Below are 25,362 nucleotides of genomic sequence, written 5' to 3' on the forward strand. Positions count from 1 at the left end.
TCTCACGATGACTGACATGTCATAAGAGGTGGGCTCCCTCACACACAAGATGAAGGAGGTGATCCGATCATTTTGAGGTGGAGATCCTACCATTGAATGGGGGCTTCTATCTGAGGGGTTTGCCCATCACAGATTCATGGGTTTGGCACACTTAGGCGAGCTCACTCTACGACATCCCGATGTAGACTCCACCTGACATGTCCTCCATGCCCAGGCCCACCACATGTCGCTTTTTCACTGCATAGAATATACGAGCTCTGATTTTAGCGCAGATGTTCAATCATGTTGCATGCCACGGCTTCCCATCTACTTGGAGCACTACCACCATTGTGCCCATACACAAAGAAGGGGGCCCCATGGACATTGTGATTTACCGCACTCTTATGATTGGCCACATTCGGGCCAAGATCTATGGGTCGTACTAGAGAGGGAGATCAACAGTCACACAGAGGCACATGGGCAATGGGCTCTAGGCGGGCAGGTTTTCCACGACAACACTCCTTCCTTGACCACATCTTCACCTTGAGAGCCATCATCGAGGAGGCGAGATCGAGGCGTTGGAAAGTCTACGCCTGCTTTGTATACTTCCGAAAGGCCTTCAATACGGTCCCACGCTCATGATGATCAAGAGGCTTTAGGAGATGTGTATTCTAGAGGTTTGGATTTGGGAGTGATGATTCTATACGAGTCCGTCAGAGGGAGAGTTTGTGCCGTGGAAGGCCTATCAAATTGGGTTGATAGTACCATCAGTGTGAAGCAAGGATGCCCTCTTTCACCGACTCTCTTTAGACTCTACATTAACGAGCTCACTATTGGCTGATTTGATGATACAGATTTTGCTATATGCGGATGACATAGTCCTATATCATCTTTAGCAGAGGGATTGTAGAGGCATTTGGAGGCCTTGGAGGAGGTGTGGAATCACTGCCTCCACACAGCAGGCTATGCCAGGTTTTGGAGTTGGTTTGTAGGGCCCAATCATAATTTTCAGTTTGCAAATATGGGACAACAAGCTTTTCCTTATGCAGGTGCTCACATGGGATATTTTGGGGGAGGATCCATATTTCAGGCTATGGCTGTTCAAGCCGGAGGAGGGCCTGATGTGTATGGTAATTATGCAATGGGTTTCAAGCAAGGTCTTGCTCTGATTCCTTTGTTAAATCCCCTTGCGTATGATAATTTGACTCCGAAATGAAAAGCTAAGGATTTCAAAGAGGAAGGCTCAGTTGCTGTCAAATTTGGAACTTTTAACGGTGTGCAGGACAGATTAAAAGTTTTAACTTTCTTGCAGCAATTTGATGCAGCCTACTCAGGAGGGAACTTTACAGAGTCGTTCAAGATTAGAAAGGCTGCTACTTTCTTGAAAGGGAATGCATTACAATGGTGGTTGAATCTTTTGTTGTAGAATAGTGCACCTACCTATTGGGTAGAGTTTAAACTAGTATTTTCAGCTTCTTGGTTGGCCACTACCTTTGAGGTTGATGTTATGATAGCCTGGCATAACTGCCATAATCTCGAAGAATACAATTTGGCAAGCACTGTTACTTGTTAGTTCATATCGGCATGTGCCACTGGCTGAACAGATTGAGAAATATTGTTGTGGATTGCCTAAGGAGGTACGTGGCTGTTGCATGAAAACACAGGTAACAAATATGCCACAATTGATTGAAAATGCCACAACAGCTGATGCCTTATTTTGGGGGAAGTCCAGTGGTTGGAAGGGTTCTAAGAAAGATGATGTAGGAAAGTCTGGAAAGACTAGAAAGCCTGTTAAGCCTAATTTTGTTGTAGGTAAAAGTACAGGCAAGGGCAGTGGTCCAAAGATCAAGTTGATGAGTCCGGAAGAGAGACAGGCTCTCAGGGATGCAACAATGCTTTCACTGTAAGGAAGAAGGGCATGTGGCTCGTGATTGTCCTAACACAAAAAGGAAAGAATCTAATGATAACAGAGCCAACAAGGGTGATAAGGATGATAGAGGCAAAAGGTTGAAGCCCTCTAGGTTATTGCTGGATGTGATAATTGAGAAGCCATAGGGAGAGGGTACAGAGTTATGCCGTACTTGGGGTAAAGTGAGAGACCCGCCTAATAAGCTGCCATACCCGGTCAGTGCGGTGTAGCAGGAAGAAATCATGAGACAAGTCAATGATCTTTTAGAGAAGGGGCTGATTCAGCCCAGTACATCTCCGTATTGCTCACCGGTACTGCTTGTTTAGAAGAAAGATGGTTCTTGGCGTATGTATATTGATTTACCGTGCCTTGAACAAGATCACCATTAAGAATCGCTTCTTGATTCCCAGGATTGATGCTATTTTGGATAGGCTTGAGGGCTCGACGGTATTCAGCTGATCGATTTGAAAAGTGGTTACCATCAGAATCGGATATGCCTTGAGGATGTCCATAAGATAGCATTCAAGACTACTTTTGTCTTATATGATTTTTTGGTGATGCCCTTTGTGCTTACAAATGCTTCGTCCACATTCAATCGTATGATGGACATGCTTTTTCGGAAGCGTTGTCTTTTGTTGGTACATTCTTTGATGATATGATTGTGTTCTCCAAGAATGAGGCTAAGCATAGGAAGCATTTGGCTATTGTATTTGCCGAGCTCAGGAAACAAAAGTTGATTGTTAATCCAAAGAAAAGTGCATTCTTCATGCAGTAGGTACACTTTTGGGGACATATTATTTCCAAGGATGGGGTACGGATGGACCTAGCTAAGATCGAGGCAATTAGGAGTTGGCCCTAACCTAGTTATTTGCATGAATTACAGAGCTTCCTCGGGCTATGTTCATATTATCGTTGTTTCATTCGTCACTTTGCTGAGGTTGCCGGTCCACTACATGCTTTGTAGAAGAAGGAAACACCGTTTGTCTGAATTGAGAAGCAAAATGCCTCTTTTGAGACACTAAAGGAAAAGCTCACTTTAGATCCGGTGCTGATTTTGCTTGATTTATGAAAGGTTTTTCATATTCAGGCAAATGCATGTGGCAAAAATGGTATCGGGGCGGTCCTGATGTAGAAAGGACGGTTGTGGCTTATGTAGGAAGAAATGCACACAGGAAGCAAGGAGATGGAAGCTCAAGCTCAAAGAGTACTTGCTGAAAGGACGGTTGTGGCTTATGTAGGAAGAAATGCACCCATGAAGCAAGGAGATGGAAGCTCAAGCTCAAAGAGTACTTGCTGTAATGAGAAATGCTACACAATGAATGGAAGCTCAAGAGAGAGCCAACATAACAAAACCTTAGGGCTAAAAGTCGTAATTGCACAAAGTGTCCTAATTGTCCTAAGTGGTACATGTACTAATTGTACCAACTGACCGAATTGATTGTAACTAAGCCTACAAGGCACATACCAAGGAATGAGTGGCACCTATGGATAGCCCATAGAATGGCCAACAAACCCCCCTCCATGGTAAGGGTTGAAGTATCCTGAACATGGCTCAGGATACCTGAATATCTAATGTCATGGCTGCACATGTTCATCCTGTATGATACCAGATGACACGACCCCGCAGGATCTGACCCTATCACTGACCTAGAATCTCGTCCTCAATACAACCAGAATCATAGAGCAGGTGCCTCGATCCTCCCGACCACCCCTGAGCACGTGGGCTACAGCTCGACTCATCCATAGACCCGTATCTAACCCAGGCGTCCCATATCACCTGAGCCTGTCCAGAGGACCTTCGATACAACACCTATGATTCGCCATGTAGATGGCCAGAGTCCTGGGCCTGGGTCCAAGCTCCATCCATCAGTTGAGGAGCGCTCAACTGATCTACACAATAGCATTGGCCCTCCCTCTATATAGAAGGAAGCCCGCTATAGATAGCACAATCTATGAATAGCTCCCTCCATATAAAGCGAGCACTATATATGAATCAATCTCGGCTAAAAATAGCCATCCAGCCCTATGCTATCCCGTAACCCATGTTCACCTGATATCCAACCCTAGGTACACCATGCACATGACAACTATGTACCATCATAGGTGATGGGCTGAATCGTTGGCTGATGATGTGCGCTCATGATTGGGAGAGTTGTGGAAGAAATAGAAGTCCATAGGCTGTGTGCTCTCTCTCGGTTGCTACGTGTTTGGAAATCGTGATTCCCTGAGAAGGGTAGGTGATGAGAAGACTTGATGCTTTCAGCAAGAGATATGAGGATAGATCGTTTCTGATCTATAACTACCCATGCTTGGGTTGTTGATGTGATTGGCTGTGTGGGGACGCGTGACAGTAGGCCGGTTAGGGAAAGAATTCGCTCTAGGTTCTCAAGGATGAGATTCCTACCCTAGAGACCTAGATTTGCTGCAGTTGAGAAGTAGGAGGAAAGAGAGAGCGTTCATAAGCCTAGAAAGCGGTTTGTCTAGGAGATTTGGGCATCAGAGATAGGGGCGATATGATTGGGGGTAGGCGCTTGGCTTTGGGAAGGAGCGTATGGCCTGATTTTAGCACGTTTTGGCTATTTTTGGCTGGCTGGAGAAAAGCAGGACAGGATCTATTAAAAGCGAGACTATTTTTTGGTTAAAAAGCAGGTTGCTTTTTTGTTTTTCTCTAGCAAGGAAAGCACTTGCTCTAAATCTAGTGCGTTTTGGCTATTTTTGGCTGGCTGGAGAAAAGCGGGACCAGATCTATTAAAAGCGAGACTGTTTTTTGGTAAAAAAGGGCAGGTTGCTTTTTCGTTTTTCTCTAGCAAGGAAAGCACTTGCTCTAAATCAAGCCCCCACCCTAAATTCGCCTAGCTTTTGATGGCCCTCCTTGGCTATTTATATACCCGGGATTTCTCTCTCTTTCTCACTTCAGCACTTCAGCGCATGAAGGCGAATTTCCCACCCTCTTTCCGTCTGAGATCAGCCTATCAGATTCCGCCATCTTTCTTGCTGTCCTCTACTCGCCTTCTTCCTTGATTCCACGCAGCCCCAGATTCTCTTTTTGTTAGTGCGAAGAGCACGCGTTTGGACGCAGTTTTTTATCTTCTAGTCCCTCTCCCGTGCGAGATATTTTCCAGCCATGGAAGGACATCAAAGTAATGAGACACCTATGTTGGATTACTGTTTTATTGAGATGGAGGATGAGGCTACATCGGAGATTAATCCTCGTAGACCTCATGACCTGCTACGAGAGATGGATTCCTTGATGGATAAACTCTGGGCAGCTCTTCACTACTATAAAACCCCTCAGTACTAGAAATATATTGAAGAAGGCTCATGCTGTTCTAGATGTAGACAGCTTGTTTTAGAGTCTTTATACCGCTTCCGAGTTATTGAGAAGCGATGAAGAAGTTGAAATCCTTTTGACCGACACCTAATTATTTTTTGCTCGACTGAATCTTTTGAACCACTCTTGGTTCAAGAAGCTCCCCAATTTTGTATGAATTATGTTCTAAATTGTCTTGTTATTAAATTGACCAAGTTTTGGTTAATTTGGATTTGATTTGTAACTAAGTGGCATTTATAATTTGCTTGGTTTTTTCAAATTATATAACGTGTACTTTTGTTCCATATATCTTGCAATTTTTTAGATATATGGTACATTGAGGATGCCTGAGACTTTGTTACATCTTAAACTGGACTTAACTAAGACAATTGGATTTCCCTTTCTCGAATCTTGATGCGTAGATTCCTGTTTGGTTTCTATTTGAAGTTTTGATCTCGATATGATTGTGAGTTATGGCGTTTCTTCGAGTTACCGTTTGGGCATATGAAGGTTCTTATTGATTAGACCAGGATGAGTCTTGTTGGATACCTTCTTTGAATCATGTCCAAAGGCGGGGTCATTCTGATTCTCACTCTTTTAGTCCGAGGTTGTGGATAGTCAGGATTCAAGAGTTGTTAGGGATGCTACCTGCTGTTTTCTTCTTTGACCTATTAGGGGGTGATATAATCACATTAAGAAAAGGATTGAGTACGGATTTGCCACCCTGACTCAATCTGGGATCATCTGAGTTAAAGAGGGATTGGCTAACTGATTCACTCATATTGTCCACCGAGTTTTTTATTTGCAGTATACTTTGGTGGTATGGGACACTAAGGTATGTTACATTTAAGATTCTCTGATGTGGTGGTATAATCCAGCGTGAAATAATACCCAAGGACCTCTAGGGTGAAGTACAAGTAGGCTGAATTGAATTTGGGGCAACCTGATTAGATTTTTTTTTATGAGGCCTGACTAAGATTCTTTACCCTGAGAGAAGCCATGTATTTTTTGGGTTCAACCTTGGAGCTCCATAGTCTAGACTCAATCTCAGGGAGGGTTATCACATATCTTCTGATGATGGTATGTCAGTGCCTTGTTTGGAACTTGATGTTCCTAGATAAGAGATCCTAAGAACGTGTTCGGAGCAGTTTTTTATGCACAAGTTTATACAGGATATTCGGTAGTGGATGGCTATTTTTAGAGATTTTGGATTGTATATTTCCGTAGTCTTTGGATCACATAGGATGCTATTCCTATGATAATTGACTATATACATGTCTAGAACAGTACCTGAATTTTCACTGATTATCCTCATGTAGGGGCATTTCGAGGATAGATCAAGGGGACCATATCTTTGGTCAATATTTTGCCCATTGATACTTCCATGAAGATTCTTCCATCATGAGTTATGAACGGATACCTAATTGTTCTGCGATGGAAAGTCTGTCATGTATTTCAACCCACGAATTTGAATTACAAGGGTATTCCATTGAGGGATTTTCAGAAGACTAAGTAATTTTAGAATTAGGGTTGATAGAAATTGCAACCCAAAAATTGGCCTCGAGGGGTTCAATTGATGGGGATGTTCAAACAATGATTCCTCAATCTCAACCTAAGATTTTGAGTTCAAGGATACTTAATAGATAAGGTTGATAGAATCATTTACCTTCAGGTACGGATTTTACCATGCTTGTGTACGGATATGTCAACGGAATTAACTCTGTGGATTCAGGCGGTACTTGATTTCTCGAGAAGATTACTCGACGATATGTAACCTTGTTTAGATTGAGAGATTTACTTTCCTTGGGTTAGTTATCAAAGATTGTGGCTTTGGCCTTAGATTTTCTTTGATTTGAATCTCATGGAAAGTATAGCACACTCAAACTGATAGTCAAAGTATAGTTATTGGCATGGACTCATCTTCACAGAGAGTTATCAGGTGAACATGGGTTACGGGATAGCATAGGACTGGATGGCTAGTTTTAGCCGAGATTGCTATATATAGAGATTGATTCATATATAGTGCTCGCTTTATATGGAGGGAGCTATTCATAGCATTGTGCTATCTATAGCGGGCTTCCTTCTATATAGAGGGAGGGCCAGTGCTATTGTGTAGATCAGTTGAGCGCTCCTCAACTGATGGATGGAGCTTGGACCCAGGCCGGGACTCTGGCCATCTACATGGCGGATCATAGGTGTTGTATCGAAGATCCTCTGGACGGGCTCAAGTGGTATGGGACGCCTGGGTTAGTCTATGGATGAGTCGAGCTGTAGCCCATGTGCTCGGGGGTGGTCGGGAGGATCAAGGCACCTGCTCTATGATTCTGGTTGTATTGAGGACGAGATTCTAGGTCAGTGATAGGGTCAGATCTGCGGGGTCGTGTCAATAGTACAATAGATCAAGTCACAAAAGGTACTAAGTTTAAAGCTTGCCGAAAAGCTTCAAACTTAGGTTGAGGTGGAGCCTTTGTAAAAAGATTTGCCAAGTTGTCTTCAGTGGGAACATAAGACAACTTAATATCACTTGCTGATAATCTCTGTCTGACATAGTGATAGTGAACCTCAATATACTTTTTCTGAGCATGGAAAACTGGATTCGGTGCAACAGCCAAAGCACTCTCACTATCAGTGAAGATGACGGTAGGAGCAGTCTGTGTAAGAAATCCTAGATTTACTATATTTAGAAATGTGCTAAGGAACAGAAAGGAGAGTGAATTAGCAGAGAACAAGGAATATTTGTATTGCTTGAGTGTTTGTAGTGTCTGTAGTGTGTCATCCATACAATTGGGCCTCTCTTATATAGAGAGTGAAGAGTCACACATGAAAAGGTGTGTACTCCAAAGTGTATGTGCATGAAGAGGCGTGTACCCCTTGTGAAGGGTGTGACCCTTGATGAGAGGGTACATTACAATAGGAGTGTCTCTTCCATAGAATGTCTCTTGTGAAGGATTGTGCCTCATAGGAAGTGTCCCGTTGAAAGGGCATACCCTTCCATAAGTGTCCATTCATCAAACCATCCATAAGTCTAGATATAGAGAAAGGAATACGTCATAGATCGTGACATCCCCTCCCACTCAAAATAAGACCCTGGTGGAGATAATGAACTGATGTAGAAAATATCACGGTAAATTCTGAAAATACTGCTGTAAAATGTCAGGGTACTGCTGTAAGTCTGCATCAGAGTGCCAAGTAGCATCGGAGTCGTCCAGATCTCGCCAAAGAACAAGGAATTCTGTGATAAGTCGATGTCGAGTCTCTCGTTGTCGATGGTCTAGAATACACTTAGGAATAAGGAGAACATAATCGTCTTCGATTTCTAGGACATAATCACCTGCAGGAGGAACTGCTTCATCGCCTGGAATGTATGTCTTTAGCCAAGAAATATGAAATGTCGGATGGATTTTACCCCATGATGGTGGTAATTCCAATTTGTAACTCAAAGGTGAATTTTTCTTGACGATCCGAAAAGGTCCATAGTATCTTGGTCGCAACTTAGGAAACACAGACTTAACCGTCTTATAGCGATGTGGGGCTACAAATAATAGCACCATGTCACCAGTGTCAAATTCCAGGTGACGTCTATGTTTGTTGGCAGACACTGCTCTTGCGCTTTTCGCATATGATCCCTGACTTGGAGTAGAATGTCTTGCATTTCTTGAACCAGTTGATCAGCTAGGGCCACTCGATGTTGAAGTACAAAATTCATTGGTACAATCGGAGTGTGTCCATAAGCTGCTTGGAATGGAGTCATGCTGATGGCACTATGGAAAGAGTTATTATAAGCAAACTCAAGGAGTGGTAGATACTCTTTCTAAGCTGCTAGGCGTGACTGAATATAATGTCGAAGAATTTCTTCCAGAACTTGGTTGACTCTTTCAGTCTGGCCATCTGATTCTGGGTGGTAGGCTGAACTGAACAGGGGAGTTGTACCCAAAGATTCGAACAGTGAAATCCAAAAGTGACTGGTAAACGTAGGATCTCTGTCGGATATGATATTCTTGGGCAATCCATGGTGTCGGAAGATGTGTTGTATGAAGAGTTTGGCGATGTCGGAGCCTGTGCACTGCTTTTGCAAGCAACAAAGTGTGCCATTTTGGACAGTCGATCAACAATTACCATAATCTGAGTGTTACCTCGGGAGGATCGTGGTAGTGTCGTAATGAAATCAATGGAAATACTTTCCCACCTTTCAGTTGGAACTGGAAGAGGCTGAAGAAGTCCTGCTGGAAGTCGTCAGCTTGCTTTCATTTGTTGACAAGATAAGCAAGATGTAACCATTTTGATAACATCGCTTTTCATCTGAGGCCAGTAGTATGTTGCACTGAGTAACCTATAAGTCTTGTTGATGCCTGGATGGGCAGCATAAGGAACTACATGATGCTCTTTTAACAAAAGACGTCGAACATCCTTGTCATGTGGTACACAGATGCGATCTTGATAATACAGAAGGTCGTCCGCATAAGAATAGGATGAGAAAATCTTTTGTTCGGAAGTCGAAGGTTGATCTTTTGAAAGAACTTGTACTGTTGTGCCGAAGTCTTTATCATTGAAATACTTCCCTTTGAATGAATTCGGAACATCCACAGATAATGTATAGATTACCATAGCTGATGCTAGAGTTAACCTGTTGAGAGCATTGGCAACTACATTGCGTAGTCCTGGAATGTACTCAATGGTCATGTGAAAGTTGGCCAGAAACTCAACCCAGCGTGCTTGTCGAGCGTTCATGACTGGCTGAGTAAAGATATACTTTAGAGAGTGATGGTTTGTCTTGACCACCGAGTTGGCTTCCATGAGATAATGTTTCCAAGAGCGATAAGCATGTACAACAGCAAGAAACTCCTTATCATAAACCGGGTATCGGGTTTGGATATCGGAATGTTTATGGCTGTCAAAAGCAATAACTCTGCCTTCTTGCATCAAGACTGCTCCTGTAGCGATGTCGGAAGCGTTGGTCATTACCTCAAATGGAAGGTTTGGGTCAGCAATAGCCATAACTAGTGTGGTAGTGAGTGCTTGCTTGAGTTGTTGGAAACTATACTCTGTTTCGGGAAGCCATTGAAAAATTGCTGTGCTTTTCAATAATTTGGACATAGGAGCTGCGATTTCGGAAAATTGATAGACCTTTGTATGATAGAAGTTTGCCAATCCGAGAAAAGAGCGGACATCATGAACATTCTTAGGAGTAGGCAAGTTTCGGATTACCTCTACCTTCTTGGGATCCACAGAGATGCCTTGAGCTGAAATAACATGTCCCAAATATTCGAGTTGGGTCTTGAAGAACTCACTCTTCTCAATGTTGATGTAGAGAGAATTTGCGCAGAGAACTTCAAAAACTTGGTGAAGATGTTGTTTGTGCTCATGTAGGGATCTGCTGAAAACGAGGATGTCATCGAGGTAAACGAGGACGAACACTGATTGATGGATCATAGTCGTAGAGCCACTGTTGTCCGAGTATGACATCGTACCGAGAAAGAGGCATGATGTCGAAGTTCAACTTGTCCGTATAATGTTGGATGCGAAAAGACAAGTTTTTGATCCTGGTGTTGCACAAGAAGGTAGTTCCATTTGCGAGTTCTCAATCTGATAGTCCATGGGACTAGGACTGGTGGTGGTCAACTGAAGTTTGTCGACCACAGAACTAGCTAGGAAGTTATGAGAGCAGCCATTGTCGATGAGGATAGTGACTATTGTTCCACGAATCGATCCTGGAACACAAAGTACTTGAGTGGCCAGGGAAGGTTCGTGGTTGCTGGCAAGGCTCATGTGGATGGTATTTGCCATTCGAACAGCTTTGCCTTTCTTGTCTTGTGCTGGGGTAGCATCTTCTGTTTGGGAAGTGCCAGGTTCCATATTGGAATTTTGCTTTGGTCGCTTGGGACAATCGAACCATCTATGGTCGCCTGTACAGATGATACAAAGTCCTTTTGTGCTGGAGTTATTCTTCTTGTCAGTGGCCGCACCTTTATGTTGGGGATGACGGTGATGACTTTGTGAGGAAGAAGAGGCACGATCCTTGGAGGAGTGCTTTTGTTGGAATCCAGCATACGATTTCTGAGACTTGTGGGGATCTTGAGACTGTCGCTGACCTTGATTACCCGAGTTTTTTCGAAACTTGGGGTTATCTTGAGGGCAAGCATCTTTGGCCATAGTAGAGTTCTGTGTTCTATTAGCACTCTGCTTCCGTGTGTTTTGGAAATCTGTCTCGTGGAACACAACCTGGACTGTGCTGAGGAAGTAATGTAACTGAGGTGCCTCACGCAGAAGGTATAGGATGTGGTCCAAGTCACTGGAAGGGCACATGACACAGAAGACCCACGATGCAAAAGCTCCGAAATGGGCTGGTTGTGCAATATGAACACTATATTGTGTGGTAGATGATGCCTGAGGTGTCCTTGAAGGGACAGGGGAATTACCAGGGGTTTCCATGTTTTAAGGAGGAGGCTTTCATTTGCTGTAATTTGAACGTCAAATAACAATATGAAAGAGAATCCTTAGAAATAGAATGGAAAGAATCCACCTAAATTTGAACGTCAAATAACAATATGAAAGAGAATCCTTAGAAATAGAATGGAAAGAATCCACCTGGAGTAGATTAGATCTGCCCGACTGTGCTGAAAAGCGTGTACCAGTGGTGGGCTTCAGGCTGGAAAAAGTACAGCATCAATTGCGAGTTGAAGGAGGTCCTGATGTCAGGCTTCAAGTTTCGAAATTAGGTTTTGCTGTAGAGGGAGGTGATTCAGCAGCCAAACAGTCCGGTTGTGGGCAGAAAGATGTTGCCAGCAAAACCACGAACCACATAGGATCTCGATCTGTTGTGTAGAGCCGAGGTTTTCTTGTACAAGAGGGGCTGGCTGAGGGGATTTGCTGGACAGCAAGGCCCCTGTTCGCAGGCTGAAATGGCGAGATGAACCAGCAAGATCCAGGCTGGTCTGAATCGCGATAGAGGGGCAGCGAGGCTGCTGGTCACAAGCAGGGGAGGCTTAGAAGAAATGCGCTGCATCTGGCGCTGTACTTGCTTCTTGGCTGATTAGGGGGCAGCAAGGCTGTTGATCGCAGGTAATCATGGCGAATTTCTGGCACCTTGGCGCTGTTTGCAGAAAACGAGGCAGCAAGTTGATGATAGAGGCTGCAAAGGGGGTCTGTTCGATCACCAGGTCTTGCAGGCAGGTATGCAATAGAGCCGGCTGGTGCAGGCCATTGAACGATGCAAGATTGAGGCCTGACGAAGGGCACGTGTTGGCTGGAAGAAGATGGCGCAATCACGTACGGCAGAATATGGCGAAACAGAATTTTGGATTTCGCGTTTTTTGATTTGGGCGCCTAGTGCTGGGTGGTAGTTACCAGAAAATTAAAACGTGGGTTTAATTAACCCTTGGGTAGTCTAGGGTTAGGCCTAAGGATGAGGCTGGTTTTCCTTTTTAGCCCTTTTAGGTACCCTTTTGTAGGGTGCTTGGTGCCAAAAGGTGTGCCTATTGAAAGGGGTGTGACCCTTGGAATAGGTGTACCTTTTCATGAAGGGGTGTGACCCTGTTTTAAAAAGGGGTGTCCCCACACGAAAAGGTGTGTCCTTTTTTTAACGATGGGGTGTGTCCCTTGGGTGAGGAGTCAAAACTCTTCATCAAAAGGTGTGTCCGATGGTGGAAAAGGTGCGTCCCTTGGTTTTGGGACAGCCCAAGCACATCAAAAGACACGATTTTTGTCGTGTCCATTCACACCAACTCGTGATGTGGGGGAGATGGAGAGGCCATTTATGACTTTAGGTGGGGTTGGCGCTAAATATTTTTACGCTCATTCTCTCCATCTCTTCCATGCACAATGTGCACGGAATCCTTCTAGCGGAAAGAGATGTATCAGATAGGCGCTAGAAGGTGGGGGGCATTTCCTACAGGCAGGAGCGAAATTTGCTCTGATACCACTGTAAGAAATCCTAAATTTACTATATTTAGAAATGTGCTAAGGAACAGAAAGGAGACTGAAATAGCAGAGAACAAGGAATATTTGTATTGCTTGAGTGTCTGTAGTGTGTCATCCATACAATTGGGCCTCTCTTATATAGAGAGTGAAGAGTCACACGTGAAAAGGTGTGTACTCCAAAGTGTATGTGCATGAAGAGGCGTGTACCCCTTGTGAAGGGTGTGACCCTTGATGAGAGGGTACATTACAATAGGAGTGTCTCTTCCATAGAATGTCTCTTGTGAAGGGTTGTGCCTCATAGGAAGTGTCAGTCTAGATATAGAGAAAGGAATACGTCACAGATCGTGACAGTCTGACATGCATAAAGAGGTGCAAGTAACTTCTGGAGCCAAACACACTCCATTGTAGGTGTAAAAGCTGCTCTGTACTCAGCTTAACAACTAAAGTAGCAACTGTTTTCTGCTTCTTGCTGAACCAAGAGATACATGAAGTACCAAGCATGAAACAGTTGCCACTATGTGACACACGGGTGTCCGAACAGCCAGCCCAATCACTATCAATGAATCCATGCATAACAAGTGAAGAATCAGCCTCATGAAGAAGCCCCAAATGCTGAGTGCCTTGAGATACTTGAAGACACCCTTCACGGCCTGCCAATGGTGTGTAGAGAGACTGTGCATATACCTGCTCAACTCTGAGACAGCATACTGAAAATCGGGTCTATTATGGCATAAATAACCAACCGCTTGCTGATAGAGAGTGGCATCACATGCACCGCTGCCATCCTTAGAAGAGAAGTGAAAACCAGGCTCTAATGGTGTGGATACTGGCTTGCAATCCTCCAATTGAAAACGTTGCCAAAGCTGTCCAATATACTTGGATAGTGACATCAAAATGGCCCCCTCACTGCTAGCAAATCGGATAACCATCTTAGCTATGCGAAGACTTTTACTATGTGGGTAGTCCTTCCATTAAAGCATTCGAAGCACATTTCTTTTCTTCCTTTCCCTTTTTGCTTTGGAGTCAGAGAAGATTTCGACCAAGGCCGGGCTGCCATAGGTGGCACGTTCCTTTCTATCCCTACCATATGCTCTGTAGAGTCTTCATCTGCTCTGTACTGTGCATGACTTGCAATTTGTTGCTCTGTTCATCCTCATGACCGGCCACCACCTCGATACTTCTTTCTATAACTCCGTTCCTCCTGATGACAAGATAATCAGAGCGTGGCTAGGCCCAATTGAAGAAAGCTCTCTAGGAGCTTGGCAACTGAGGAGGCTTGGTGCTAATGAAAAATGATGTAACAAGTGCATAAGAGGTGGTCGCACTGAGACTAAGTGATGCACCAATATCGTGAAATTTGCGTCAAGCACATACATGATAGCACGGAATGCTGGTACTAGAAAAAGCGAAATGTTAATGCTTTTTTTGTTTTTTTTTTTCAAGGAAAGGAACCTTCTATTAATGCTTGAAAGACTTCATACAAAACAGCAGCCCCGAAGGTGCTGAGTATGGAAAAAACCCAGGAAATGAAAACTTAAGGATGGTATGAAGATTCCTCTCCGAGTTCATCGGTATTAAGAAGAGCATGGGCTATGTTCCATGGCAATATATGGCTTGGATGGTTCCAGAAGTAGAAAATGACTTGGCATTGGATTGGTTTCACCACATTTGAAAATGTGTTCGAGTCCCAACAACTGAAGGTGTTCGAGTCCCAACTAAAGGCAATGAGCAGGGGACAGCTCGGCCCTCACCTCTGCATGCTACATCACCCTCTTATTACTGGTTTCATGGCCTAACAGTAGTCTAGTACAAGGTGGAGCAGGCTCATCAAGAGCCTAGGATGTTGAGCACCCAAAAGAACAAGAACAGGGTTGCTACCACTTACTATCCTTGCTGCAACAAGGTAGTTGAGGCAACCATCTAAGTTATAAAGTCCATCCTAACAAAGATAGTGAATGCAAACCATAGAGACTTGGACTTCAAAACTTCATGCAGCACCTTGGGCCTATCGGACTGCCTACAAGGTCACCACCACATTGACTGATTCGTTTGAGATAGACTAGAGGCCCTCGGGGGATGGAGGGAGATCCAAGGGTGGTGGTGGGGAGAGGGGGGCGGAGGCGGTGAGGGAGGGAGGTGTGACAGGCTCTCTTGAGGTCTTCCCTATGTAGGGGGCCTTCGAACTCCGGGCCACTGACTTCAGCGGGCTTGCTGGGAGATCGAAAAAGATCTCGCCCTCAGGAGTCTAAGGCTGTCCTAAGCGGGAACCACCCGTCTGCTGTTTTTACTGCTGCCCAATCCATCATTGCCTATTGTGTCGGTCTAACTCGCCGCGTGTGATTATTTGCGGCCTTCTTACCAGGCTTCATTCTGGTCCACGCCCCTTTGAAGGCTCCACCGAAGAGGTATGGGACTCTTGTTGTTGCCAGGATGGACACTGGGCTTTGTTCGCCCGAGATCCCTTTGCTGCCCTTGGTGAACGTGAGGAGGGAGGAGGCTAGCCCAGCCCCCAGGGGCCGCCGAGTGTCCTACCTACCTGCAACGAAGGCACTGACTTGGTGGACCAAAAAATTCAACCTTGTGTTGGGGCTCTCCCTGGTCAAGAGTCTCGAGGAGGATCTCCTCCGAAAGAGTCTTAGGGCATTCAAGTATCAGCGTGAGTCGAGGAACTCCATCATCTACCACAACCGAGGCTGTTGAAGTCGGCGGGCACTCTTAACATAGTGCCAAAACAGGCCCCGATGGTGGAAATGATGGGTCGGGACTCCTTCAGGAGCGGAGCGTCATCGGGAAATGTGGCACATGATGCGTTGAATCCATGTCGTCAACTGTGAACCCATGATACTAGGGGATGAAGTCAACTCAACAAGGTGTAGGCCAAGGACTCTGCTCCACCAAGGCTAGGGTGGTGGCGGGGGAACTCAACTAGAGAATAAAAATTGGTCTTCCCTAGATGATGACCTCTTGAATGTGGTCACTGTCTAGCGCTAAACTCTCCTGGATCCAATTTCAACTTTTTCTGGTTGAGTCCAACAAGCTTGGCGACCAAAGTGAAGGGACTTACTGCATTCTTCACTAGCTGTTTGTCTCTAGAGGAAGTAGAACCATAATGGCTAAGGGAGTAGAGGGAGCTGCCATGAGAGCCCTCTTGCCAGACCAGCAGTCACCACCAAGATTCTTTTCCTGTAGAAACAAAACGAATACACATTCATAGGGTGTGCCCAAAGGTTGAAGATGAAAAGCCTATGGTGGTGAAGACAAAATAGCCAGAACTGTGAGTTTGGAATGTGGTGGGCAAGGCAACATCGAATTTCGCCAGAGGAGAGGGGAAAGGGTGACTTGTGAAAGTGCGTGGTTGAAACTGCATGGATTGGTATTGAATGTAGCAAGGTGTAGGCCCAATAGGATCAGCGGAGATACGTGCACAAGAATGAATGCAAAGCTCTGAAAAAACAAGGATTTAGAACTTCCCAACAAACTAATTTTCTCTTTCGAAGCTCACGAAGCCGTACCCCTGTAGGGGCTGGCCAAAGACACTACATTGCAAAAGGAAAAAGGGGGGGGTGGGGGTGGGGAGGGCGGGAAAAGGAAAGAAAGACTAAGAAAGGACCCTAGATCCTCACAAAGGGACCACACAAAGACACTACATTGCAAAAGGAAAAAGGGGGGGGTGGGGGTGGGGAGGGCGGGAAAAGGAAAGAAAGACTAAGAAAGGACCCTAGATCCTCACAAAGGGACCAGCCAAAGGTCTCAAGACCAGTAGAGACAAAAAGTCTTGAAGGAGAGAATTTAAGACAAGGCTTCGCCCATTGCTAACACGGACCAAGAAAGCCTTGCGACGATAGGCTCAACAGTCCAGTAGGGGTTGCTCATGAACAACAAAGCAGCACAAAGCTGCGCCAATTGCACCTAGGACGAAGTGCGAATAATAGAGAGTTCCAAGGTCGAGGCGCAAACAACAATGAGCTCCAGTTCCAGTCGTGAACAATTGGATTGCTAGAAAAGAACTCCCAGGTCGAGGCGTGAACATTAGGGTGGCTAGAAACTAGCAATGGCACATAAAAAACGAACTAGCAACAAGCTCCACCACAAGCACAAGCACCTGTTGGTTTCACTCCAGAGTTGAGAAGATGGGATGCACACAATGTGTCACTACAATGTAAATATCCTAAGTCAAAGTACAATTGACCATTTATCTTATCATAATTAAAGAGTTTTCATATGTGTTACTTATGGTCAAAGAGTTCTTTTAATGGTCTTGACTACGGTCAAAGATACTTGACTCTGGTCAAGTAAGCCTGACTTTGGTCAAGAAGACTTGGTTTATTACCAAGAGGATTAACTACGGTTAACCAAAGAACCACAAAGCTGACTACGGTCAAAGCGTGTTGACTTCGGTCAACGAGACTTGGCATGCGCCAAGAGGGTTAACTACGGTTAACCAAGATGTGCCAACTTCAGTTGGAGAGACTTGACTATAATTAAGGCGCCTCGACCCTTGGTCAAAGCCCCTTAATTATGATCAAGAGCGTTGACTTCGGTCAACCAGAGAATAAATATATAATTTTATATTTGTTAAGTGTGCACATGTGTTCAATGGGGACGCCCACCGTGACTAGTATTAGTCCACAGTGTATTATTTGCATGCAAAGCGCTAACAATTAATGGGTACCATGGTGCGCTTTAATTAATTGTTGCAGGTACTAGGAAGAGTTATTTTTCCTAAGCGCTACGGGAGCCTAACAAGAGTCTAGGAGGCGGTTCGCGTGACCAAGTGCTTCGAAGACTCCAGAGTTGCCCTTAGTGGCATGTAATTAGGAAAGTAAAGTAGAAATCGACAAGTGGCTTGTTGCCAAGAAGGGGAGCTCAATGCAATCAAGCAGGCCGTACTCTCCTTTTAATTGACTCATAGGGACTCATAAACCCCCATATCATGACTCCTAGAATCTACAGCTCTTGAATTCTCATATGAGATCGTGAAATTGTGTCAAAATCCTTCCGAAAGTCTACAAAGCAAGCATAGACTTTTTGAGATCTCTCTCACCTCCTCGATGATGGTCCGTAGAGTGAAGATGTGAGCTTGAGTAGAGTGTTGTCTTCGGAACCTAGCCTCTGTCCCAAGGCTTACTGCTCGTGTGCCTCTGTGAATGTATTGATCTCTCTCCACAACCACCGCCAAGAGCGGATCACACATATCTGCTTTTCAGTATATCCACCCCATGGCTTACAAGGCACACCACAACACCATCCACACTCACCGAGAACTCTAAAGACTTCTAGCAACATCTCCTTGAACGACGGACCCCGTCCCCTCTTACAGGCACGAAACTCTGGTACTCTATGCACACATGCTTTATGATGTCCCTAGCCAGTGCCAGATCTCTCACACGCACTGCGCCCCACCTCGTGCACACCTTTCATAGCCAGTGGTGTAAAACACACAGCTTGAAGGTTCACAATGGTCGGGCGAAACATTATGAGGGCCTACACACTGAATTCGTTGTAAATGGAATAGATATTTTGGCCCTAATCTTAGCAAAGATTTTTAATGAAGCGGTTTGCACTGATTTTCCCCACACTTGGACCCTCAACACCATTACTCCCATTCACAAGGTAGAGGATCCCATGAGCTCGAAAAACTATAGGACCATTATTATTGGACATGTCATGTCTAAGGTCTATGCATCAATGCTCAATACAGAGGTTAGCTAGGTTGGAGAACTTCAAGGACTAGGCAGGCTTCTAGAGAGACCACAGGATTATGGATCGCATAGTCCCACTTAGAGGGGTCATTGAGGAGGCCAAAGCACGGGGATAGATGGTTTATTGTTGCTTTGTGGATTTCTATAAAGCTTTTGACACAGTGCCGAGAGCTCTACTCATCATGCATCTACAGGAGTTGGGGTATGATCAGGAGATCATCTGGGCAATCCTAGCACTTTATAAGAGAGTCTTGGGTAGGCTTAGGGTGGACAGAGGAGATTATGATTACTATTGGGGTCAAACAAGGTTATTTAGTATCACCAACCTTGTTTGGCCTCTACATTGACGATTGAGACTTTCATGGGGACTTGGGAGGGGGGGGGGGGGTGGCCAGATCTTTACTATGGATTCTCCTATATGCGGATGACATGGTTCTCCTATCCTCCTCATCAAAGAGGCTCCAGTGACACTCGAACACACGAGACACGTTACTTGAAGGTCAACCTAGGTAAAACCAAGGCCATGATCTTCAATACATTCCGAGTAGCCATGCACAGAGAGCAATTCACACTAGATGGGTAAGGGCAGAAGGCATACCTAGAGAGGGTCGCATCTACACTTTATGTGACCATCGGGGGATCGAGTCGGAGGAGCATTTCGTTGTCAGATGCCGGTATACTATGAGATCATATGTCACTATCATTGTCTTTTCAACAACATCTTCAGACTCCTATCTAGTCTCTTGTCCTACGCAGATCATAGATGCTTGGCGGCCTTCATCCATGAGGCGGTCTGACACAAGGAGCGTTTTCTCAAAACACATAGGCGAGATCAGGGTGTACAATGAGACTCCTACAAGAGCATGATCACTAAGTTCTTCTAGCCAGACAACATTCACCATCAGGGCTCTAGGAGACAGCAGATTTGAGGACCAGAGCGAGAGATGTGGCAAACCCGTTCGTAGGTCGTGGCACAAATCAGACTCGCGAACCTTCCCTCCATGCTTTTCAGCTCGGGGGCACAGCCAATGGGAGTGACAGTGGCACTTGTTCTTCATAGAGCCATAGCTAGGAGACCATAGTGGACCACACACACCAACATCCATCAATACCCAATCAACGATCTCTCCCTCCCTCCAGCTTGAATTCCGGGTGACCATTGTGATGTCGCCTTCGCTTCATGTGTCCAGGTATTGCTCTATATGTATAGGTATTGTTATGATTATGGTTTTTCTTGTATTCGTCATGGGTGTTGGCGCCCGCTTAGAGGCTGCACCCCTTCAGCTCATTGCATCAAGTTCTTTTCAGTCTCATAGACCCTCTGGTCTTTTAAATACTTTTAATAAATTATCTATATTTCTTTCTTTCTTTCTCTCTCTCTAGGCTTGGTATGAAAGAAGATTCAATGTCAGTTACTTCGTACATTTGTATGCATAGCATATGCACATGTACCTTAGGAATTGAGAGGCAAGATTGATGACAAAGCTGAGAAATGCATATTTGTGGGCTACAACATTGAAAGCAAGGGTTATAGACTCTACAATCCGGCTACCAAGAAGGCTTTCACTAGTAGACATGTTATTTCTGCTGAGAAATCAGATTTGCCCCTGGTTGTATTTGACAAAGTCAGGGTTCATTGGATGCATTTGAAGGGCTGCTGCCTGTTTTTTTGATACTAGAGTTGATATGCTTGTTCAAAGACAGAATTTGTAGTGGGACTCATAAGTCGTCGATGCCACAGTTCAGCCAATAATTTGCTGGAAATGGCTGAGCCTGATTGTTTAGATGATGCACGTGATAATGTGCATTGGATGTGGACTATGCAAGTGGAGATTGAATCCATTGAGAAAACCACACTTGGGATTTGGTGGGCTTGCCTATCAGGGCAAGGAAGCAATAGGTACAAAGTGGGTATATAAGCTGAAACATAGATCAGATGGATCTACTGACAAATATAAAGCTCGTCTTGTCGCAAAGGGCTATGCTTACAAAAAGGGTATAGATTATGATGAGACCTTTAATCCTACTCCTCGTATAACTGCTATTAGGTGTGTAATTTCCATGGCTGCGTTCTATGGATGGTATGTCCATCAGTTGGATACCAAGACTGCACTTTTGAATGGGGACCTGTTGGAAGAGGTTTGTGTCTTAACCCATTCGTTTTGTTGAACCTGGCAAGGAAGATAAAGTTTGCAGGTAACCTTGTATGGCTTGAAGCGGGGTCCTAGAGAGCTTGATATGCAAAGATGTATGCCTTTTTCACCAGCCATGGTATGCAAAGCAATCCATGAAAGCACTTTTTATGCAAGAAAGAAGGGGGTGACTGCTCATGATTGCCTTGTATGTTGATGATATGCTACTCACAGGTACTAATCCTGCAAAAGTTGCAGATTTTAAGGCTGAATCAGTTGGCTGCGTTCTATGGATGGCATATCCATCAGTTGGATACCAAGACTGCACTTTTGAATGGGGACCTGTTGGAAGAGGTTTATGTATCTTAACCCATTCGTTTTGTTGAACCTGGCAAGGAAGATAAAGTTTGCAGGTAACCTTGTATGGCTTGAAGCGGGGTCCTAGAGCTTGATATGCAAAGATGTATGCCTTTTTCACCAGCCATGGTATGCAAAGCAATCCATGAAACACTTTTTATGCAAGAAAGAAGGGGGTGACTTGCTCATGATTGCCTTGTATGTTGATGATATGCTACTCACAGGTAACTAATCCTGCAAAAGTTGCAGATTTTAAGGCTGAATTGTAGAAGGCATTTGAGATGTTTGATTTGGGACTGCTACTTTTTTACTTGGAAATTCAATTTGTACAAGACGACAGGGGTATTGGGTTGTTGCAGTCCAAGTACATTGGGAGACTGTTTTTTTTTTCCCAAGAAAGAGACTTCTATTAAGTAAGAGAAAAAACCCGTGAGAGCAAGCTCAAAGCGGAATACATCATGAAATCATGAGGATAAATAAAAAACCCCCTCAGAGTGAGGTGGAAAACAACCAAGGCTGAGGCTAAAAGTGCCACCTCAACCCTGTAGTAGTCTCAGAGAAGAAAGGAGAATCCTTCCATTCCCTGAAGAAAGAAGCCCTCCTAGCTGAGGCTGCACGGAAGTCTCCCTGCATACCCGTCCATACGGCCATCAAAGTATGTACGGTGTCTGTCCAGATACTAGCCAATGTGTGCGAGGGATGAACTTGAGTACCCTCCAAAGCCTCTGTGCATCTGGCTCTCCAGATATGCCAGGATGCTATGCTCGCTAGAATTTCCCAAGAAGTATCCACAGAGGCATGTACAGCTGTAAAAGGAAGGTGTGGTACCACATCCAACGAACAAGACTCAGTCCGATGACGTCGAACCGAAATGGCCCGAGAGGAGTCAAATCTCTCATAGAATACCTGAGGCCATGTAAGAGAAAGCCAAGCCACTGAGCCCCATGTCATAAAAAATGGGGAGTGGGCAAAGTGACTGAAAATCCTGGCTACCCCCATCCAAATCATCCCGCCTGTCTGCAATCCCATAAGCAATGCTGAATAGTCTCCGAAGCAGAGAGGCATCGAGGGCAAGTAGGGTTGGCTCCGAACCTGGACCTCCAAAGGTTCACTGCAATCCCACCATGGATAGAAAGCCAAAAGAAGATAGTGATCTTTCTATTCCTGTGGGATTTCCAGAGTCTCCTCCAAAAGCACCTCTACAGATCCGCAGTGATAATTGGGACTGTTTGAACGGCTCAAATTTCAGAATTGTAAGCCTATTACAACTTCTATGGGGTCAGGGCTTAAGTTATCCATGCATGATGAGAGTGAGCAGTTTGATGTCACCATTTACAGCCAGGTTGTAGGATGCCTAATTTACTTATGTAACACATCGTGTATGTAGTATCTAGCTGAGCAGATCTATGCACAGCCCAAAGACTTGTCATTGGTAGGTTGTGAAGCATGTTTTTAGATACCTGCAAGATACTCGGTCTTTTGGTTTGCTATTTCCTAGGGGAGGCCACTTGCATGATTAGGCTGGTGATTTTGACACTAGGCAATCAACCAATGGTAATTGTTTCTTCCTTGGACACCCGTGCATTTCTTAGTTGAGTAAGAAACAATCAATGGCTGCTACCTCATCATGTGAAGCTGAGTATTGGGCAGCTTTCACAGCCACTGTGGAATATCTGTTGGCAGATTTACATGCATCATTGGAGGAGCCCACTCCAATCCTCCCTGGCAGTCAGTGTGCCATCGTAGGGGCACGGAATCATGTGTTTCATGCACGCATGAAACACATAGAGATACATTGTCAATATTTAAGGAAGCAGCTTCATGTAGTCGAGATCAACTTCCCTATACATCAGAATCTTACAGATCTCTTCTCCAAAGCTTTACCTTATGAAAGCTTTGAGACGTGCCACAAAGCTTTGAACTTATATCCGTTGGCGATTGATATTATTCCTTGTACATTCAAACATTGTCATTCCAGTTGGGTATTAAGATGCAAAAATGCGAAGAACCCAAAGATATTTGAGTGAATCAAATGACTGCACTAATGCAAGTGCAAATGTATGATTCTGACCACACAAATATTTACAATGTCTGTGACTGACATTAGCCTGCAAATAAACCCTGAAGCACGGGACCTTAATGCAAAGACAGAGGAAGCAAAAGCCCTAATTCGCAGAGGGGAAATGTGCGAGAAAAAGGGCAAGGCAGGCCCAACTTCTTTACAGAAAATCTTGCACAGCAAGTGCAGCAAATGCAACAGGATTTAGATTCCCGTGCCTAGAAACGCGGACTGAAGCAACCTGCAAATAAACCCTGAAGCACGAGGGCCTTAATGCAAAGACAGAGGAAGCAAAAGCCCTAATTCGCAGAGAGGAAATGTGCGAGATAAAGGGCAAGGCAGGCCTGCACAGCAGAGAAATTGTTCAAAAGTGCTCCAGAAACAGTTGCACAGCAGGGAAACAGCCCGAAATAGTTGCACATGAGCAGAAGGCCTTGCAGGTGGCAGCTGGTGCTGAAACTTTTCCGCTCATCATTCTAGCTTGGGCAGCCGGTTTCATGCTAAACAAGGGTCTTGTAGGTACATCCCAAGTATCCATACGGCGTGATGATCTGAATTGGTGCTTCTCCTAGAGTGAATGAATCGTGATCTTGGTTTTACTAAGGTCGGACTGGTTTTTCTTGCGGGTCACTTCTAGGGCCGGTTGGCCAGGCCAGCCACTCTTCCATATAGCAGAACATACGAGGACTTCCCAAAGGCTATCAATAGGGTACTAATTCGAGTATTTGATCACACATTGGACCTCAAGGAGGGTGTGTGGTTGAGGAGATCAATAGTTTTTACTAGCAAATTAGAATACTGGATCTCTGATAGGGGAAACTGACCAGCGAGGCAAAGCAAAGGCCTTGGGCCGGGCACCATTAGCAAGAATCAAGGGGCAAGTACTTCTGCAAAATATTCATGTTGAGTCTTTGGTGTAAGGCAATTATGTATGGGGATGTGATTCCCGCTCTTCCTGCAATACTAAAAACATTTGGATTCTATGCAAACATTTACACAAGGCATATCGTTTAGTGTCATTTAATTGAAAAATTTTAAAACCAGTTAGGGCTAGCAATAGCTATCAGAATTTCTTGCTTTATTTTTCTCCTACTCATTGCTAGTAGTTGCGAACTAATCAGTAATTAATGCAAAATGCTCCTTGAATCTTTTTGGTTTTACGACAAGATTGCATTGGGCTATTCTTGACTAGCACTCTGTGCTTCTATTGTTGTCTGCAGTGGGAGGGATATGGAGGCATAGGCCCAATCTTTGGAGGGCCCTTAGGTGGAATTAAAGCTTCCAGAAAAGAGACACGGTACAAGCCGTACGGAAAGTGATGTCACCTAAAGACAGCTATTGTCTAATGCTACTGTTGCATAAGCCAATCTAGGCTTCTTACAATTCGGGGAGAGTTTTTCAAGTTGCTGTATGCCAAGTAAAATTCAAAGAGGCAAGAGCTGAGTTCTGCAAAGGTGTGATTGATCTTGTGGAACATAGCTGCTAAGTGAAGACACTGATAACAGCATTTGACTCTAAATTTTAGCCTCTATCTGAAAAAAAGATGCTTTCCCCTGGGATGTTCTACATGCTCATGTATTTGACAATTTTGATCATTAACGAATGTCAAGGAAGATGGCTGAAAGCGTCTATTCTGGAAGACGTTGGTATACGGTATGGGTCAATTAAGCTAAGCTATCTAAGCTTTAATCTAATAATTAACCTAAACGAAAAATTCCAAACTTTCATCTCGCCTAGCCTTCTCACCTCACCTCGCCTCTCCTTCCTCACCTTCCTTACTCTCACCGCCTCTCCTTTCTCCTTCCTTACTCTCACCACTCTCCTTCCTCGCCGCTCTCCCCTTTCTAAACTCACCTCGCCGCTCCTTCCTCACCCCGCCTCTCCTTCCTCACCTCGCTCAGCCTCCCTCCCCGCCCTACCTCTCTCAACCTCGCCTTCCTCAGCGAAATTTCTCGTTCCTCACCCTGCCTCTCCTTCCTCACGTCTCTCAGCCTCGC

At 44.7% G+C, this 25,362-nt stretch overlaps 1 protein-coding gene across 2 annotated transcripts in view; it reads left to right on the plus strand.

Moving 5' to 3' along the window:
- Positions 1–24,867, plus strand: part of LOC147887264 (uncharacterized) — a 113,335-nt gene extending 88,468 nt beyond the window's left edge. For both annotated transcript variants that reach the window (XM_087394196.1, XM_087394195.1), the window contains exon 14: positions 24,586–24,867. In XM_087394196.1, coding sequence (XP_087250322.1) covers positions 24,586–24,684 — 99 coding nt within the window. In that variant the 3' untranslated portion in view covers positions 24,685–24,867. The remainder of the gene's footprint in view (positions 1–24,585) is intronic.
- Positions 24,868–25,362: the final 495 nt, after the last annotated feature.

The sequence above is a fragment of the Dipteris shenzhenensis genome, chromosome 23 (assembly GCF_047967505.1).
Source record: "Dipteris shenzhenensis isolate YYH24624 ecotype China chromosome 23, Dip_SZ_1.0, whole genome shotgun sequence".
Taxonomy (NCBI): domain Eukaryota; kingdom Viridiplantae; phylum Streptophyta; class Polypodiopsida; order Gleicheniales; family Dipteridaceae; genus Dipteris; species Dipteris shenzhenensis.